Genomic DNA, 19,169 nt, shown 5'->3' with positions numbered 1-19,169 from the left:
GTGGTGTATTTTTCAAGGGGCTTAATGAATAAAAACTTGACTTAGAGCTACCTTCTGGGACTACATGTACTGTAGAAGTTGAGGTCCAATGTTCGCTTTCTGTAAACTGTGTTATCTTGACATGAATTTCCATTTCATACCCTTTACTTTTTTAAAGAGAGGGAAGCAGACCAGCATGGCCCCAAACTAAGGATAGTTATACAACCTGTACATTTCTGCTTTGTTTCCCTAGACAATGCTGATGAAGTTGCAGAGCACATTTTAATTTTGATAAATGAATCTCCACCTCTGGATGAAGAAGAGACCAGGATTATTGTTTCTAAAGTAGCAGAAATTTCAAAGTGTGATGAGATAAGTATGAACCTAACCCAGGTTATATTACAAATAATCAGCGCTGTTTCAGAAAAGCAAACTGATTCTACCTCCAATCTGCATCAAGTAAGCAATGAGTAAGTACTGATACTTTGGTAAAAGAAATTATTTCATACAATTTAAATTGTATATGATGACTCCCTTAGCATAACAGTCTTCACCAACTGTAAAGGTCAGGTAGTCATACAGTGGACCCTTGACTTATGAACTCACTCGGTTCCTGAGGGCTCATTGTAACTAAGTCAATACAGCTGAAATCTGGATGTTTACCTGAGTACACGCTATAGATAACAAGAGGCAGATTGTCAGGCGGGTCGTAACTTGAGGACCCACTGCACACTGAAATGCTAGTTTGTCCGGTATAATGGGGTCATTTTACTCCAATCCTGTTGTGAAAGAACACATTCACACTTGAATTGTATCCTAGTGAGAATGACTTTTTGGAGGAATAGTCATTCCAAGCCAAACCTGCAACCTATTTCCCCAAACTTGGTGCTTCCCCAGAGTTCTGCATTTCTATAAAATGACCTAAGCACTGCTAATGCAAAACCTCAGGAATCATACTAGTTACCTCTCTCTAGCTCATAGCCAATCAACAACCAACTTTGTATGAGGCACTGCATACATGTTTTAAATGTCTCTCAAATATTCTAGTGGAATCCATCTATTGCTCTCTAACTCCACCCCTCTGGTTCCAGCCTCATTTTTCTCCCTTGGCCATCTTCATTGACCTCTGAACTGATCTCTCTGCCTCCACTCTTGCTCCTCTATTGTCCATCTTCTACATAGTGGCCATAGTGCTCTTTTAACGCATATGTAAAATCATGGCATTCTCTTGCTGTTACAACCACAGGGTGGCATTCTATTGCACATCCAGTGAAATCAAACTTATTTTTTTTGGGGGGGCTATTGGTGATTGAGCTTCGAGCCTTTTCACTGAGCTACATCCCCGGCCCTTTTTATTCTTTATTTTCAGACAGGGTCTCCCTAAATTACTACATTGCTGAACTTGAACTTACAATCCTCCTGCCTCAGCCTCTCAGAGTGCTGGGATTGCAGGCATGCCAGCCTCAGAACTTCTTATTAGGCCTGTAAGGCCCCGAAGGATCTGACTTTCCAAACAATTTTATTTAATCTTCAAAACCATCTTTTGAGATGTGTGCCAGTTTTACCTTCCAATTTGCAGGTGAGGAAACCGAAGCTCAGGGAGGCCACTGTATTTCCCACACAGTTAGAAATGAGAAGCACTAAGACATCGACCTACGCCTGTCTCCTTCTAAGCCAATGGTCTTAGCTAATGATTTCTAAACTATAAAAAGACAGGGATTAAGACGAAAAACAGTCTTCCAGGTAGGAAATCCTGTCAGAAGGATGGGCTTTACAGGAGCAAGTAGTCAGCCCCTTCTTCACCTGTGGTTTCTGGCAGAATTCTGAGGATAATCGAGTGTGCTGGCCACAAGATGGAGTTTTCTGGGAGGACAGCAAATCTGACGGTGTCCAGGCTGGCTTTAGCTGTGCTGCGGGTGGGCCACAGTTTTGAAGGCATGGCCTTCAGCATTCACTCCTCCGAGGATGGCACAGCCCCGGAGGTGAGTGAGGATGGGAAGCCGTCATCACTGACTCACTGACGCGCCTCTGGGGAGGGCCAGAGGACACTCCTTAAGCGTTTGTCCTTAGGGGACCTCGTGAAAACACAAATGTCCCAGGGAAGAGTCATGTAACTCTTAGCAGGCGAACATCTTGATTGGAATGGTGCCTGGTGGCTATGAGATGTGCAGCCATGCCACATTTGGCCTTGCGACCTGAAATCATTTCAAATGTCATTTTATTACTTGCTGACATCTGGAGCACTTATTGTATGTTGGGTGTTGTGCTGCTGTCTCCTTTGTACCGATAAGGAAACAGAGAAGTTAAGTAATTTGTCCAAGGACGTACTGCCTAATGCCTAAGCCAGAATTCAAGCTTACGTTTGGCTGGCTTTAAAGTTGTAGCCCAGAATGCTTAGCACAAAGCAATGACAAATGTTCGAGGTGATAGATATGGGAATTATCCTGGTTTGGTTATTATACACTTACAAAACTATATTGTTCCCTATAAACAAGTACACTTACTATATATCAATTATAAAAAGAATTCTGATCCTTTCCCACTGTGTCACACCACCTCAGACTTTAGCAGATCATAGGCTACCAACATTGATCAATTTGGGGGTCCAGAGTCTTCTTTTAAAAATTAATTTTATTGGTACATTTTAGATATACACAATGGTCACATTCATCATAGGGAATTTGTACCTGTACATGATGTATTCTTCTTTTTTTCCCAGTCTCCTCCCCTTCTTCCACCCCTCCTCCTCCCTTATTTACAAAAGCTTTGTTGCCATCTATTCCTTGCATTCTCTTATTTTTTCTTTTCCCTTACTTCCTTTCCCTCTCCCTCTTCCTAGTTCCCCTTCCCGTTTGAACATTTCCTCCCAATTTCACAAAAGGAATATTCACAAAATTAATTATACAGTCTTTTTAAAATTAAAAAATTATAAAATTTACCTATGGGAAAATGTACAAATCCCAAGTCTATACGTTCTGAGTTTTGTCAACTGCATACACCTTTATAAGCCCAAGCTTTATCAAGATATGGAATATCTCTACTACCTCTAAAAACTCCCTCAGCTCCCTCAGGCAATCCCTGAAACTACTACCACCAGGGCCATCATGCTTCTGATATTTTCCATTGTATCTTTTTCCTCTTCTAGAACTTTATACAAATAGAATCATATAATATGTACTGTCTTGTGTAATACTTCTTTTATGTAGCATTATGGGTTTTTTTGATACATCCTTTTGTTTTCATAGCTTATTCTTTTCATTGCTGAATAATATTCCACGTATCACATATTGTTTGTCTATTCTCCTGTTGATGGTCATTTGAGTTTGTTTCTCATTATTAGGTATTATGAATAATGCTGCTACAAGCATTTGTGTAAAATTCTCATGCAGACATATCTTTTTGTATGTCTTGGACAAATACCCAGATTTAGGATGACTGGCTCATAGGATATATATTTAATAGAAACTGTCATATTGTTCCCTAAAGTAGCTATTGATATGGAATAATTTTTCATGTTATTAGCCATTGATTTATCTTCTTGAGTGAATGAATTGCTAAAAATCTTTTACTCATTTTTAAATTGGAATGTTTTCTTTTTATTGAGTTGTAAGCATTCTTTATATATTCTAGATGCAAGTCATTTATCAGATACATGTTTTGAAAATCTTTTCTGTGTAGTTTGCCTATTCATTTTCTCAGTGATATCTTTTGATAAGCAGAAGATTTGAGATTTCATGAGATCTATTTTATGTTTTATCTCTTATGAATAACCATATATAGCATGTCTAAAAAAACCTTTGTCTACCAGAAAGCCATTAAGCTATTCTCCTATGCTCTCCTTTAAAAGCTCTTTGGTTTTACCTTTTATGTTTAGGAAGATAATCCAAATTAATTGAATTAGTTTTTGTATGGCATGAGGTAGACGTTGAGAGTCATTTTGTTCCATGTGGATTTCTAGATTTTCCAGAAATTGAAGACTTTCCCTCTCCCATTGTCTTGCTTTGGTACCCTTGACAATCAAATAGTAATAAAATTTTAAAACTTAAAATAGTTGTATAATGTACGTCTGTTTCTAAACTTTCTCCACTGTTTTGTTTATTTTTTTGTAGATTCTTCTATTGTTACTACACTGTCTTGGTGCTGAAGTCTTGAAGTTAGTCAGTGTGAGCCTTTCAACTTATTCTTTTTCAAGATTGCTTCAGCTATTCTAAGCCTTTTTTATGTCCACATAAATTTTTGCATCTGCTTATCAATTTGTGCAGAAATTTCGCTGAGATTATGATCAAGATTGAAGTTGTTGATCAATTTTGGGAGAATTTCTTTCTTAGCAATACTGAGCCTTCTAATCCAATAACATTTATTGTATCTGTTTACATCTCTGTCAGCAATGTTTCATAGTTGGAGAGATATTGTATATATATATATATTTTTTGGGGGGGTACTGGGGATCGAACTCGGGTCTTTGCGCCTGCATAGCAGGTGGCGAAACCACTGGGCTAAATCCCCGGCCCCCCGATAAGTTCTTTGTTTTTTTTTTGGTACCGGGAATCGAACTTGGGTCTTTGCACTTGCACAGCAGGTGGCGAAACCACTGGGCTAAATCCCCGGCCCCTATTGTATATATTTTGATAAATTTATTCCCAAGTATTTTATATTTTTGGATGCTGTTGCAAATGGAATAGATTTTACATTTGATTTTCCAACCCTGTTCCCCCCAAAATAAGACCTAGTTGGAAACTAATCAGCTTTGAAAACTAGAGATCAAAACTGCCAGCCCCAGTAGGCCTATCTCACCACCCCCATCACTGTTCTCTTGGTTGGTGGCTACTCTGTAAGGCAGGTAAGGCAAGGACAGGCTGACGAGGGCTGGCATTTTTGATCTCTAGTTTGCATGGTTGATTATTTTCCAGCTAGGTCTTATTTGGGAGGAAACACAAAATTATTTGTTGCTAGCATGTACAAATAAAATTGATTATATATAAAATATATAACATATATCTGAGTGAGCATGATTAATCCAAACATCCAAAATCCAAATTGCTTTGTAGTTTTGGATTTTGGCACATTTCAGATTTCAGAGTTTTGAATTAGAGATGGTTGACTAATGGAGTCTATGCAAACATTCCAAAATCTGAAACACTTCTGGTTCCATGCATTTTGTATAAGGGCTATTCAGTCTGTGCCCATGATAGATTCACTTATTCATTCTACTAGCTGTTTCGGGAATCCCTTAGGAATTTGTATAAGCCATTATCATCTAACAATAGAGAATTTTATGTCTTTCTTACTGATCTTTATTTCTTTTATTTCTTTTTTGGCCTTATTTTGATGTCTAATACTTCCAGTAAGATGTTGAATAGAAGTGGTTAAAGTAGGCATCCTTGTCCAATTCTTGATTTTACATGAAAAATATTCACTAGTTACCATTACTATTGTTAGCCATATTATTTTTAAGAAATCTTTAATTGGAGGAAGATACATTGTTTTTTTGTTGTTTTGTTTTGTTTTGTTTTGAGATAGCTTTTCACTAAGTTGCCCAGGCTGGCCCTGAACTCCTGCGCTTTAGCAGTTCTCCTACCTCAGCTTCTTGTGTAACTGGGATTTCAGGCACATGCTCTGATACCTTCTGTTTCTAGTTGCTGAAAATTTTTGTTCTGAATTGTTGAACTTCGCCAAGTGGTTTTTCTGTATCTCTTGAAATAATCACTTGTCTTTCCACTTTAAATTAAAACACTCTTACATTTCTGTAAGAAACTATTGGTCATGGTATAATTTTTATATTTCTATTTTCATTGTGTTTAAATTTTATTGAGTATTTTTCCAGTTCTCTTCATGAAACGTATTGGTCTCAATATTCTTTATTTGTCATTTCTTTGTCAGGCTTTAGATTAAGATTTTGCCAACTTTATAAAAATGAGTTGGAAAATGGTCCCTGTTCTACTTTCAGAAAGAGTCTGTGTAACATTAATGTTATTTCTTCATTAAATGCTTGATAGGGTTCATTAGGAGACCCTCTGGGTCTGGAATTTCTTTATGGGATGGCTAATCAATTTATTTAATAAATATTGTGGTATTCCATTTTTCTAATTCATCTTGTATCTGTTTTGGTTAGCTGTATTTTTCTAAAAATTTATTCCATCTATCTTATCAAGCTTGTTGATGGTTGGTTCATATATTTTAATTTTTAAAAAACATCTACAGGAGTTTTAACACAAGTTAGCAAACTTATTCCCTAAAGGGTAGATGCAAATATTTTAGACACAGATGTCTGTGTGCTGCATGTTCTTGTGTTTGTGTTTTTGTTTTCATTTTTTCTTCTTCTCCTAATTCTCTTTTGCACAACCTTTTAAAAAAGAATTGTAAAATCCATTCTTACCTCAGAGGAATACAAAAACAAGCCTTGAGTAGGATTTGGTCTGCTGACTAGTTTTGCCCACCTCTGATCTATATGATAACTCCTCTTTCATTCCTGATATCGATCATTTCTTTTCTTGTTTTTCCTTGGTCAGTATAGCAAGGGATTTTTTCAATTTTATCGATTCTTTCCAAGAACCAAATTTTGGCCTTGTTAATTTTCTCTACTGCTTGTTTTCTACTTTGTTGATATCTAATCTTATCTTTCATTTTCCATCTTGTACTTCCTTTGGGATTACTTTTTTTCTTTATCTAGCTTCTTAATGTGATCCATAGGCCATTGATTTAGACCTTTCTTCTTTTCTAATATTATCACAAGAAACTGTGAATATCGCTCTAAGCACTCCTTTAGCAATAGTACTCAAAGTTTTATATTTTGTATTTTCATTAGCTATCAGTTCAAAATATTTTCTTTCTTCTTTAAGGCATAGGTTACTTAGAAGTGTGTTGTTAAAATCCAAAATATTTGGAAATATCTTATTACAATTGATTTCTTGCTTATTTTATTTTGATCACAAAATATACAGTACTTGGTATAATTTCAGTGTATTTATATTTACTGAAACTTGTTTTATGACACAATGTATGAGCTATTGAAAGTGGGCATTTTATAGCTGTTTGATATGTGTTATAATTATTAATTAAGTCAGGGTGGCTGATAGTGTTGTTCAGGTCATCTTTTGTCCTTACTGATTTTTACCTGGCTGTTTCCTAGTTGAGAGGACTGCTAAAATCTCTAACTTTGATTGTGATATTATCATTCTCCCTTTAAGCCTCTCAAATTTTGCCTTGTTTCTTTTGAGGTTCTTTTATTAAGAGCATAAACATTTATAATGTTATGTCTTTCTAATCTGAACTCTAATCCTAATCTATTTGTCATTATGAAATATCCCTCTTTGCAACAATACTTATATATAAATATTTATATATACATATATAAATACTTATATAACATATATATTATATATAATACTATATATAAATATATATAAATATCCCTATCTGCAACAATAGTTTGTCTTATAGACTATTTTCTCTGACTTAAATATAGCCCTCCCAGCTGTTTTATGCTTGCTGTCTATATGTATCTGCTATTTTCTAATTACTTGTGTGGCTTCATATTTAAAGCATAGTTCTTATAGATAGCATGTAGTTTGTGCTTCACTTTTTTTAAAATTAAATTCTTAAATTCTTTTATTGGTACATTTTAGGTATACAATACGTTTACATTTATCATTGGGTGCTTGTACCTGTACATGATGTATCTTGGTTCTTATTTTTTCCCCATTCCCTGTGCACCCTTCACCCTCTCCACCCTTCCCTATTTACATAGACTTTGTTACCATTTTTTTCTTTTCTCATAATTTTTCCTTTCCCTTCCTTCCTTTCTCCTTCCCCTGCCACTTCCCTACCCCTTTGGACCTTTTCCTCCTATCTCAAATTATCAATTATTCATTTTAGTCACTTTAATCCTTATTTACACTTTCAGTTTCACACACTAGAGAAACTATTAGGTATTTACACATGTGTGTCCTATTTATTTCACTTAAGAGTATGGCTTTAATATGCATCCATTTAGCTATAAATGACTAGTTTCTCGTTCTTTATGGCTGAGTAATACTCCATTTTATTTAAAAAAACACATCTTCTATATCCAGTCTCCAGTTGATGGGCACTTGGGCTGCTTCCAAGCTTTTGCTTGTGCTTCACTTTTTTATCCATCCTGATAATATTTATCTTCAATTTGAGTGTGTAGTCAAATAATGCTTAATGATATGGGTAGAGTCAGGACTACCATCTTATTTAATTTTTGTCTATCCCTCTGTCTTTTGCTTCTCTGTTCCTCCTGTCCTGTTGTCTTTTGCTTTACTTTAATATTTATTACAATTATATTTTACAGATCCTTTAATTATGTCTATTTACATTGTCTTTTAATGCTTACTGTATTTTCACAGTCTACTCAGAAGTAATATTCTACTGTTCCATATGAAATGTAGAAATTCTGACTCATAAATATCTGTTTATACCCCTTCTTCTTTAGGCTATAATTTCATATTTTTTAATCTAAGATCATAAATCTCCAAATTCAGTGTTACAATCATTGCTTTAAATGTACTATGTAATTTTTTAAAATTGAGAGAAAAATAGTCTTTTATATTTATCTAGGTACTCATCATTTCTGATGATTTCTTTCCTTCATCTGGTATCATTTCCCTTTGGCTTCAAGAACTTCAGTTAGCATTTTTTATAGTTAAGTCTGATAATGAATTTTCTTAGTTTTATATGCCTGAAAATGTCTTTATTTCTTCTTTATTCTTTTTAAAATTTTTTTTGGTACCTGGGATCAAACTCAAAACCTTGTGCTTGCAAGGCAGGTGGGGGAACCACTGAGCTAAATCCCCGGCTCTCTTCTTTATTCTTAAAGGATATTTTTGCTTGCTATAAAATTATAGATTGGCATGACCCCCCCCCCCCCCCCGCATTGGTTTGAAAATTTTCTACTCTCTTCTGGTCTCCATGTTTTCTGGTGAGAAATGAGTAATCATTTGAATTTTTATTTCTCTGTGTGTGGTATGTAATGTGTCATTTTTCTCCAACTGCTTTTCGTATGTGCTTCAATTTACTGCTGATTGACTATGACGTAGCTAAGCATGTTTTTCTTTGTATTTAATCTTGTTTGGGGTTTGCTGAGTTTCTTGAACTTGTAATATATGTATTTCCACCATTATTTCATCAAATACTATCTCTTCACCATTCTGTCTCCTCACCTTTGATGAGACTCCAATTTCATGTATATAAGACCTTTTAACACTGCCCCACCAGTCCTTAAGACTGTGTTCATAATGTTAATTATTTTATTTTCTACTCTGCTGGTGGGATGATTTCTATTAATTTATCTTCAAATTTGCTGACATTTGTCATCGTCATGTTGCGATTGAACCCATCCAATGCAATGTAAAAAATCTAATACTGTATTTGTAGTTCTAGAATTTTTTTGCCTTATCTTCCTTCTCTTTTACTTTGTCCTTCTCTTCCTTCTCCTCCCTTTCCTTCTCCTCCTCCTTTTTTTGGTTTCTGTTTCTCCACTTCTGTTTCTCCACTTTGCATTAATTGCAAGTGTATTTTCTTTTAGATACCTAGGTATAGTTATACTAACTTCTTTAAAATACTTGCCTGCTAATTCTAATATCTGAGTCATCTCAGATTGATCTTTATTGATTGTTTTCACTTTAAAATGTGTCAGAATTTTTTCCTTCTTCACATATCAAGTGATTTTGGATTATATTCTGGATATTGTGAATTTTGTATTGTGGGGACTCAATTTCTCTGAAGACTATTGATTTTTACTCTACTAGGCAATAAACTTGGCTGGAATCACACTGTAAACTCCATTTCCTGGGTGGCAGTTAAAATCTCAATTAAGTTCCTTTATTCTTAGTAGGGGTCTGTACTATACATACATGATTAATAGGTCAGGCAGATATTTGTGCAGAGCTTATACTTAGAATTTGGGCTCTTCCTTTCTAGCTCTCTCCATTCCAGATGCCCCTACCCTCTCCTTCCAGTAGCTGTGGGTCTCCTGACCTTAATTTTCTGATTCTTCACACAAGAAAGCCTGCAGATTCTCCTTTAGAGTTTAGATATCCTTCAATGCATTAGTTTCAGCCTACCATTCGACTAACAGTTATAAAACAGGTAACTCCCCTTTGATGTTACCTTTCTCCAGATGTCTACTCTTCACCAGAATCTGTCCACTTTCATTCATTTTTCAGTGTCTTCAAGTCATTGTTAGCTCATATTATTGTTATGTGCAGGGAGGTCAAATTCTTCAGGAGAAACTTAGGCGTACTTGAAGCAGATGTTGACTTCCTATTGTATTTTGTTTACATATGGGGTTTTCTGTGATAAACATTGGTGGATAAACCAACCAACCAACCAACCAACCAACCAACCAACTAACCTCACTTACATTCTTGTTGCCAAACTGTCTGCATACTGAAACTAAATCATGACCTTTCTTATGATACTCAGTTGCTCAAGCGAAGTTCATTTTTACTAGGAGAAATGCCACATGGTTTTGGGGTTTACAAGTTATTTTTAGAAATATTATAAACTTGCATCCCCTCACCATACACCTAACTAAGTAATAGCTCCTTGAGAGGTAACATGGGTAATAGAAAAAGCATAGACCAAAGCCACAGATATCTTTGTTTAGCTTCCTGGCTTGGTGACCTTGGATAAATCACTTAACTTCTCTGAGCCTCTGTTTCCTGGTATCACAATACAATTCTCAAGGTTAATAAAGGGACCAAGTGAGAGAATGTAGGGAAGTCTGCTTCTATACTCTGTTTTTGCCTGGCACTGGCCAGGTTATGACTCTGGTCCCAGTGTAGTTTTTGATAAAATAACCTTCCACTTTCAAAAATATTCCAGTAAACATCAAATAATATTACCAATCAAATGAGTAAATTCTTCTGCTCATGAGCCTTTAGCAGAATTATTAAAGACCAATGCCTCACTTCCTTGCCCTACTTTTAATGAAAACATTGCTCAATAAAATGTGAGGTAAGTTTATTGCATGTTTTTAATTGTTTTTGTTTTAGTTTGGTTTTTTTCCCACTTTCAGAACTATATGAGGGGAAGGTAGCATGATTTCCAAGACTAGCCTTTATTTCTGAGAATTAGGGAAAATTGTCTAATTTGCCATTCCCCTTCTGACAGCTATTATTAACCAGGTAGAACCAGGTTAAAGGAAGAGAACCTCAGATATAGGCTTGGAAAGGAAGAGGTGGTGTGTGTGTGTGTGTGTGTGTGTGTGTGTGTGTGTGTGTGTGTGTGTGTGTGTGTATGTGTCTATATGCACCAGGACAATGTCTTGGCCTGTAATTCTGAGAATGTGCAAAAGGGGTATGATAGCTTTATGAAGTTACTTTCCAGCCCTCAGTCCTGAGTGGGATGCTCTGGGGTGGGGGGTAGAATTTCATGCTGATGCATGAAGACTCCAGTTTTCATTTCTTGGCTTTTCTTGGCAGATTTACCTAGGTGCTGTCCCTCTGGGGAGGGTCTTGGCTTCCATATATTTGCCCGAGTCACTGAGTGAGAGAATTCCTCTTAACAACTTACAAACCATCTTGTTTAGTTTTTTTGGCCAAACTTCACTCTTTAAGGTAAGTTCTTGCCTCTAATAGCTGTCACGAACCGACATATGGTGACTCACTGTAATTATGAGTTCCTGCTATTTTCACGGTGTTCTGTTTATTTTAGAAGACACTCTCTGATTGATTCTACAAGTCTCCCAGCACAACCCCTGCCCTGCAACATGAACCATCATCTACTTTAATGATGTTTCACAGTTTTTAATTTTTACAGTTTCTCAGCTTTGGATGGGGACTTAAGGATTATCCAGTGACCAAACAGAGACCTCAAAATGTTTCAAAGCCAAAAAAGAACAGCATGTTCTCCTGATGAAATGCCCTTTGGGCTTGCCAGTGCTTTCCCCCCAATTCTGTCCTGGTTCATCAAAGCCAACATGCACACTCTTGTGGGCCAATTCGTTTGAAACTAGGCAGGGTCCAGCAGGACACTTCCCTGTGAACATTTTTTGCTCTTTCTCCCCACCTGCACAGAACCCTTTCTGAGAACTCCATCCCTCACCCTCTCTAAAATAGGCAGTATGATATGATGATGAAGTCCACAGACTCAGGGGTCAGGATGGGGGAGTCTGAAGATGCTTTGCCATATTCTACCTGTGCAAACTTGAGCAAGCTGTTCAATGTCCATGTGCCTTAGTTTCCTCTTAGGCAAAATAGGATAAGAATAGTATATTATAGAGCTTTTCAAAGACTAAAAGAGGCAATATGTATTAATTGCTTGCAATGAATATTTGCATTGCTATTTTAATTATATTTTGGGGGTCTCTGTCTACCAAAAGGCCCATTCCTCCAGACCACTAGCTGCTGGGAAGACAGCAATGCCTGCATGATATTGAACGCAATAATTGTAAGAGGTTAAGTAATTTTACGCAAGGTCACAGAGCTAGGAAGTGGCCTAGCTAGGAATCAAACCCAGGCCATCTGACTTCAAGGTTCGTGTATTTAAGAGCTAATTTCTCAGATGTGTTGCATTTATAAAGAGGTGATCCAAACAGAAGAACTTTTAATGGTCAAATATTCACAGAGTTATTTGGGGGAGATTGTACTGGGTCAGTTTAAAATATACCACATTTCCTTGCCACTTATGTTCATATGATATTCCCCTCACATTCCATTAGCCACTTTTCTATCTAAATTTATTCTTGTGGGCTTAGTTTAAATTCTATCCAAGGTGCATACCTGTGGTTAGCAAGCCCCTGCTCTCTTCGCAGCCCCCCAGAAAATAATTTTTAGTGGACAAAAATGTTTAATAAAAGTTAAAAATGTGGTTTATAGCTGTCTGACCCTTTTGATAGTCTTGTCATTTCTCTGTAAACATCTGAGATGCCATTGTTTTGATCTTAATTGCTTTCCTTTTTTTCAGAGGGTTGTGTTTGTCTCTTGGAATAAGAGATAAACTTGCTTTGCATAGATTTCTCACTTAATAAGTAATTTTCATTCACTAACGCCTTGCACTAAAATAGATTAAAGATCTTTGCCAAAACTAGCCTATGGATGACATAGTGCCAGATGAAGAAGGATTAGAACTAGTCTGCCATCCAATTCAGAGCTGGAAAGTCTCTCATAACTCATAGTGCCCCATCTCCTCATGGTACCAAGAAAGACACTGACACCCAGACAGAGGAAGGCACTTGCTGAAGGTGGCATATTTTATTCACTTAATCATTTATTCATTCAGCAAATATTTATTGAATTCCTACTGTGTCTTATGTTGTGTTTAATGCTGGGGATCCAATGCTGAGCCAGGAAAATACAGTGCCTGTCATCAAGGAACTTGCAGAGTGATGGGGGAGAGTAGAGACCTAAAGTCTCTAACACTTAAAGGTGGACCTGAGGCTTGGATTTGTGCTACTGACTGCTGAGGAATGAGTGCTAACAAGATACGCCGCCCTTTAACTACCTTTGTTTTTCATTTTCTGAGTTTCACAGCCTTGCTTTCACACTGCTTCCTCTAACACCTTTTCATCAAAATCTTAACTGTCATTACAATGTATTACCTTAGGAACTGTTGGTGAGACACCATTCTTGAACATCTTGTACCTTCTCTTGTACTCCTCCACCAGCTGCAGTTCTCAGAAAGGGGAAAAGACACAAGGCAAGAGCAACGTTCATAGGGGCTCTGGGACTGTAGATGAGGGTCTCTACTCTCACTGGTAGAGCTTCAGTGGCCTTGTGTAAGAGCATTCTCAGCAGACTCCACAGGGCCTGAGGGAGTTGCAAGATGGGAGAGGATGAGGAAGGAAGAAGCAGGAGGGCTCAGGCGGAGGCAACAGCTTCTGTAAAGGTCAGAGGCATAACAGGAAAAACTTGAGCCTAGAGCAAAAAGAGTGGAGGGGTAAGGAATGGTTTTGATCCTTCCCCAGCATGGCAACCATTTGTAAATAAGAGAAATGAAGCCAGAGAAGAGATTAATTAAACCCTGGACCATCGTGGATGTCTCCACCTTTGGCCTTTCCACCATGGAAAACTGTTTCTCTTAGACTAAGTTGGGAGGTTCAGTGGAGACATAGTACACTCTCTTTCCTGATGTCATCAATGACCAAGGTGGAGAAGACTTTTTTGGGGGGGAGAAGACTTTTTTAAGAAACAAGAGGACTCTGTCGAGCACTTGGTCTTTTGAGCATCAGCCAGGGCCCTTTCCAACTGCTGATTTCACCTCTATATCACACTGTCTCAGATAATTCCACTGGGAAGGGAGCGCTGAGTCATCAGGTTGGTTTTGCATGAACACAGTGGGTCCAGAACAGGAACTGAGTAGCTTCCTAGTAGTCTGCAAGCTACATTCACAATTCCCCCAGGTCAGAGACTGCAGGGCTCAAGTGGGGTAAGGAGTGGAGGCTACACACTATTTCTTCAGGAATATGAAGGTGCAGCATCTTCTAAAAGTGGCTATCAGGCTCTTCAAAGGATGTTGTCTAGGTTTACATCCTCCAGGCTTACTTGGCAAGCCCTTAGCAGATTCACCTCTTCTCCCTCCTGTCTCATGCCACTCCTATCTCTGGACTCTTTATGTGTGTCCAAGAAGAGGCTGGCTCTCAGCTGGCTCACCTTCTAGAGGCTTTGCCTTTGGTACTACAATTAGAAAGTCCCATATCTTGACAGGTGTATTCTTGTTGTTGCCTTTAAACCAACATTCATTAAATATCTCTTCCCTGCCACTCTCTAGCTGTGTGATCTTTGTGCATACAGGCATTGAGCTTGTTAAAGCCTTAAGTTTATCTGAAAAATGTCTATGTGATATCAGTGAGGACCAAGGCAGTATCTGTTTTGAAAGCATTTTGCAAAGTATTGGCTTACAGTGAGCACAAGATAAAATACCTATTGTGTGCTAGGCTGTGCAGTGAACACCAGGACACACAGGCTGGGACTATGGCCTCAGAGCTCATGTTCTTCTAGAGAGGAGAGGATTATCCTTACAGATTTCTTCCAAGCTGACTGTTGAGCAACCTGCTTTTTTTTTCTTTCTTTCCCCGTGAGGCTAGAAGAGGAAGTGGTTTATAATTAACCCATGATAGATTTAGATTCCTTACCCCTGCATTGTCAGGATCTGGAGAGTTATCAGGTAGAAAATTATTTTTATTTTGTTGCTAGTGCAGTGCTGAGTAACATGTGCAAGACCATTGCTGGTTGGATAGATATTTGGATGTGGATGGATGAATGAATTGTTTTAACTCGGTGTAATTGAGACATTATGTAAAGACAGGAGATGAGCTGAATGATCTCTGAAAATTCATTCTTAGCTTGTGAATTTTTTCTACATTTCATTACCTAATACCATGTATAACATTTCAGAAATTCTAGATTGAAAATAAGCATATAAGAAATGAGAAATTTAGAACCTGAACTCCTTTGTGTTTCATCTACAGACCAAAAATGTCACTAAAGCATTAACCTCATATGTTGTGAGTGCCAGCATTTCAGACACATCCATTCAAAATTTGGCTGATCCAGTGGTTATCACTCTGCAGCATATTGAAGGAAACTGGGTAACATATCCATTTTTATCTCAGAATCCAGTGGCCTCAGAATCCCTCTTTGATTCTCCTATTGAAAATAATTGGCTTATTAACAGATGTGAGTCAAAGAATTAATGAAGATTGTCCTACTCCATGTAGCAGGGGTGTGTTGTAACTGGGGACTTCTAGAAATAATTCCTTATGCTAAAGGCATAGTGAAAGGTGAGCATTCCAGTGCTGTGACAGATTGGCAAGGTAGTGACTGAACATAGGCGGATGGATCTCTTGGTTGTCCCAGCACACTAAATGACATTTAATTCCATTTCTTTTTGAGCGAGGCAAGCAACTTCATTCAAAATAACTGAACATTTGTGTACTTTGAATTTCCATGAAGAGCATTAAAATGTGTATTAATTATCACCAAAGGACCAAAACCACAGTCATATGGGATAACATAAGGCATATATTACTAAATGATCAAATTTAGCCTTAGTATAAGAATGAATTACTATTCCATTCTTTGATGTTAATGTGTGTCCAGTGTGAAGTCTTAATATCTTCCTTCATTCCTAATTTAAAGACCATATGGTACAACATATTTTTCACTAGTCTTGATTATAGAAGAGAAAAAGAAAAGGAAAGGGGGGAGAAGGAATTTAAAAAATACAGATACCAAATGAAACAGTGTTAGATGGATAAGATCTCTCTATTTGGAATGAGGCTACAGCTACAGCTCTCAAACCATCCCCAGTAATCAATTCTTTCTTGCCTCCAGTGTCTGGACACTGTAGGGGCTGATGAGGTCTTAAGAATGCTCTACTGAGGACTAATGAGGAGGCAATCCAGTCTTGTGTCCATAAGGCATGTACTCAGCTATGAGCCTTCAATTCCAAAGCTCCAAGGAGAACACCCACTATACATCAGCCCTGCACTGACTATCCACAGCCTCCTCCTGTGCCTTGCACCAGGCCACTATGGCAAAATTACATGCTACCAAATATCTGAAAAGAACATATACCAGATTATCATGCAGCAACATGCTGTTTTTTCACTTGAGTTAAATGGAGTTAGTCTTACAACCAATTTACTGTGGTCTGTGTGTGTATGTGTGTGTGTGTGTGTGTATCTACTGTCTGAAAAAATACTGAAAAAATCTTATGTGTATTTGTTATGGTGTGGCAACCCTCACAAGAAAAGTTGCTTTACCTCTGATTTCTTCTTTCCAGAATTATGATCAGGTTCACTGTGCCTTTTGGGATTTTGAGACTAACAGTAAGTATTTTTCAATTGCCCCCATAATTTTCCTTTTTGGCAGTTGAAATGGGAAATTGTGCTGAAGCTCCAGCCTTAGCAGATTCTACAGAGCACCCTGAATGACCAAGATACAGGATATGATTTTTATATCAGGTTAGGGCATGGAAATTATGAAAAAAGTCCTTTTTCATAAGACTTATTGGGAAGATCAGAAAAAACATGCAACTCAGGGGTAAGTGAAGTGAGAAGAAAAAAATGTGGATGGCCAGGTGCAGAGTTTTGAGCTGATTAAAGCAAGTGGAAGAATAATCCCTGGCTCTTTAATCTGTGCATTCTCATGGGGATTTACAATGTCAACTATTTCCTTCTTTTTTCTCCTCACCTGGATCGACCATTTACTCTTTCAACCTTTTTTATCTTTCATTGAAGAAATGAGACTTCTTGTTTGATACCTATGGGCCCTTCCTCCCTGCATAAGTATGAATCTTTGATTACAGTATGAGAAGATATTAGGGATGATTATTGCTGACTGGGTTTCTCTTAGGCTTGCCAAATCCACTGGAATCTCTAGAGATAAAACCAATTTCAGAGAATTCCCACATGGAATCAATTTCCCCTGAAATGCCAGGGCTGGCTGTAAGTCTTTCGACTTGTGGAAGCTCTACATGAGAACTTTCCCTTTTTCAATATCCTCAGGGTTTCAGAAAAAAAGGAAAATCCTCTTCCTTTGTGGCTCTCTGGGGTGCAAGAATGAAGACTTTTCCTCTGTGACAAACCAAAAAAACACGTCCTTTGCTGGTCCCCTCCAAGTCTCTCAGGAAAGGAATCCTATGAAGCCATGAGCTTTGTTCTCCACAGCTTTAATCAGTTCATCTCTGTGTGTGGTCATTAATGCCAATTGCTGGGATACCCCCAGGATACCCTGTGCCCCTGCCTCTGGGCCTCGTTGATCTAGAACTTCTGGAGTCTATGGGAGTTATTCCAGATGGACACATTCTGACTACACTTGGCTATCTGCCTTGGGATAACCCTTCCATTCTAATGTCACTCTAGAGATTCTACCCCAAATCTGCTGTAGGGCCCAAGATCTATAGATTATGGCCAATGAGAATAGGTTCCAGAACCCTGAGCACGCTCAGGAGAAAGTGGGTATGTGTCAAGTAGTCCCGATGCTCTAATTTGCCCCAAGGAGCTCCAGTCCATGATCTGGCTTGGGCATAAAATATTTGAGACCATCTAAATACTGTGTTGAACTGATCATTTTAGATATCTACTACAGTCCCACCAAGTAGGTTCAAATATCAGTGTATATTCCTCAGGTCCATATCCTTCAAAAAATCTAGATCTGCCTGTTCTGTCTGTTAACTACTTAAAAACAAAAAGCCGTCACTCCAGCAGGGTGGCAGAACTATTGCTCATGATTAGAGTATGTCACCATCCACAGAGGTATGTTACAAAAACAGGAAAAGTGAAAATCAAAGAAGTTATGCCATTCATGAAGTTCCCTCAACGTCAATTTGGTGTATTAGATTTAATTTAATTTTGGTGTTCAGTTATACCTCTATCTTGCTGTCTTAACAGACAATGCTAATTATGATACACGTTTGGATGGTGCATGTAATGAAAAGTTAAACATTTCTGAGAAAAGCAAAATTGCATTGAAATTCCCTTCTGTTTCCTGCAGATGGGCTAGGTGGATGGAATTCATCCGGCTGCAAAGTAAAAGAAACAAACGTAAATTACACAATCTGTCACTGTGACCATCTCACCCACTTTGGAGTTTTAATGGTGAGTTGTATCTTCATCACTCCTCCAACAATTCTGAAAACTTTTATGAGACTTGGAACAGTAACATATATATGTGAACTAAGTCATGGAAAATGAGACGATGTGGAAAAAAGCTCTTTATCCCATTGTCTTCATCCAGAGCAGAGCAAGTTGAAGCAAATGTTGATTTTTCTTTTTATAAAATTAATGCTTGCTTCTTAAATTTCAAGCAATACAGGAAAGGTCCCTTTAATCTCCTCCTGAGAGATCACTACCTTTAACAGTCTGATATATATTCATCAAGATTATTTTCTTATGTGTATATTAGTATAAGTTTTTGTTTTATAAAATGAAATTAAATTTTTCTTACTCTTGTCACCTAACAATATAAATTGTACAACTTTCTTAAAATATGTTAAATATGTATCCATCTACTTCAATTCTAAAAATACTTCGGTGGTATGCTATTATGTGGATGTAACACAATGAACTGAACCAACCCCTTCTGATAGGTGAACATTTTAGCTGCTTACCTCCACTGTGACTATTCCTGTAGGATTAATTGACAGAAGCAGAATTGCTGTAATAAAGGGTATGATATTAAATTTTTAAAATGTTAATTGGTATTTTAAAATTGCAGTATGTG

General features: G+C 37.5%; 1 protein-coding gene across 1 annotated transcript in view; it reads left to right on the top strand.

Annotated features, from left to right (window-relative positions):
• Adgrg4 (adhesion G protein-coupled receptor G4) overlaps positions 1-19,169 on the top strand; it is a 113,751-nt gene that overhangs the window by 68,291 nt on the left and 26,291 nt on the right. Inside the window, exons 11-16 of the mRNA XM_087202093.1 lie at positions 233-449; positions 1,799-1,961; positions 11,427-11,561; positions 15,413-15,532; positions 16,729-16,774; positions 18,441-18,544. Coding sequence (XP_087058219.1) covers positions 233-449; positions 1,799-1,961; positions 11,427-11,561; positions 15,413-15,532; positions 16,729-16,774; positions 18,441-18,544 — 785 coding nt within the window. The remainder of the gene's footprint in view (positions 1-232; positions 450-1,798; positions 1,962-11,426; positions 11,562-15,412; positions 15,533-16,728; positions 16,775-18,440; positions 18,545-19,169) is intronic.

This window comes from Heterocephalus glaber, unplaced genomic scaffold (assembly GCF_053883595.1).
Source record: "Heterocephalus glaber isolate CG9 unplaced genomic scaffold, H.glaber_assembly_v1.0 deba00001764, whole genome shotgun sequence".
In the NCBI taxonomy this organism is placed as follows: Eukaryota; Metazoa; Chordata; class Mammalia; order Rodentia; family Bathyergidae; genus Heterocephalus; species Heterocephalus glaber.
This window is presented reverse-complemented; position numbering and strand designations above follow the sequence as displayed.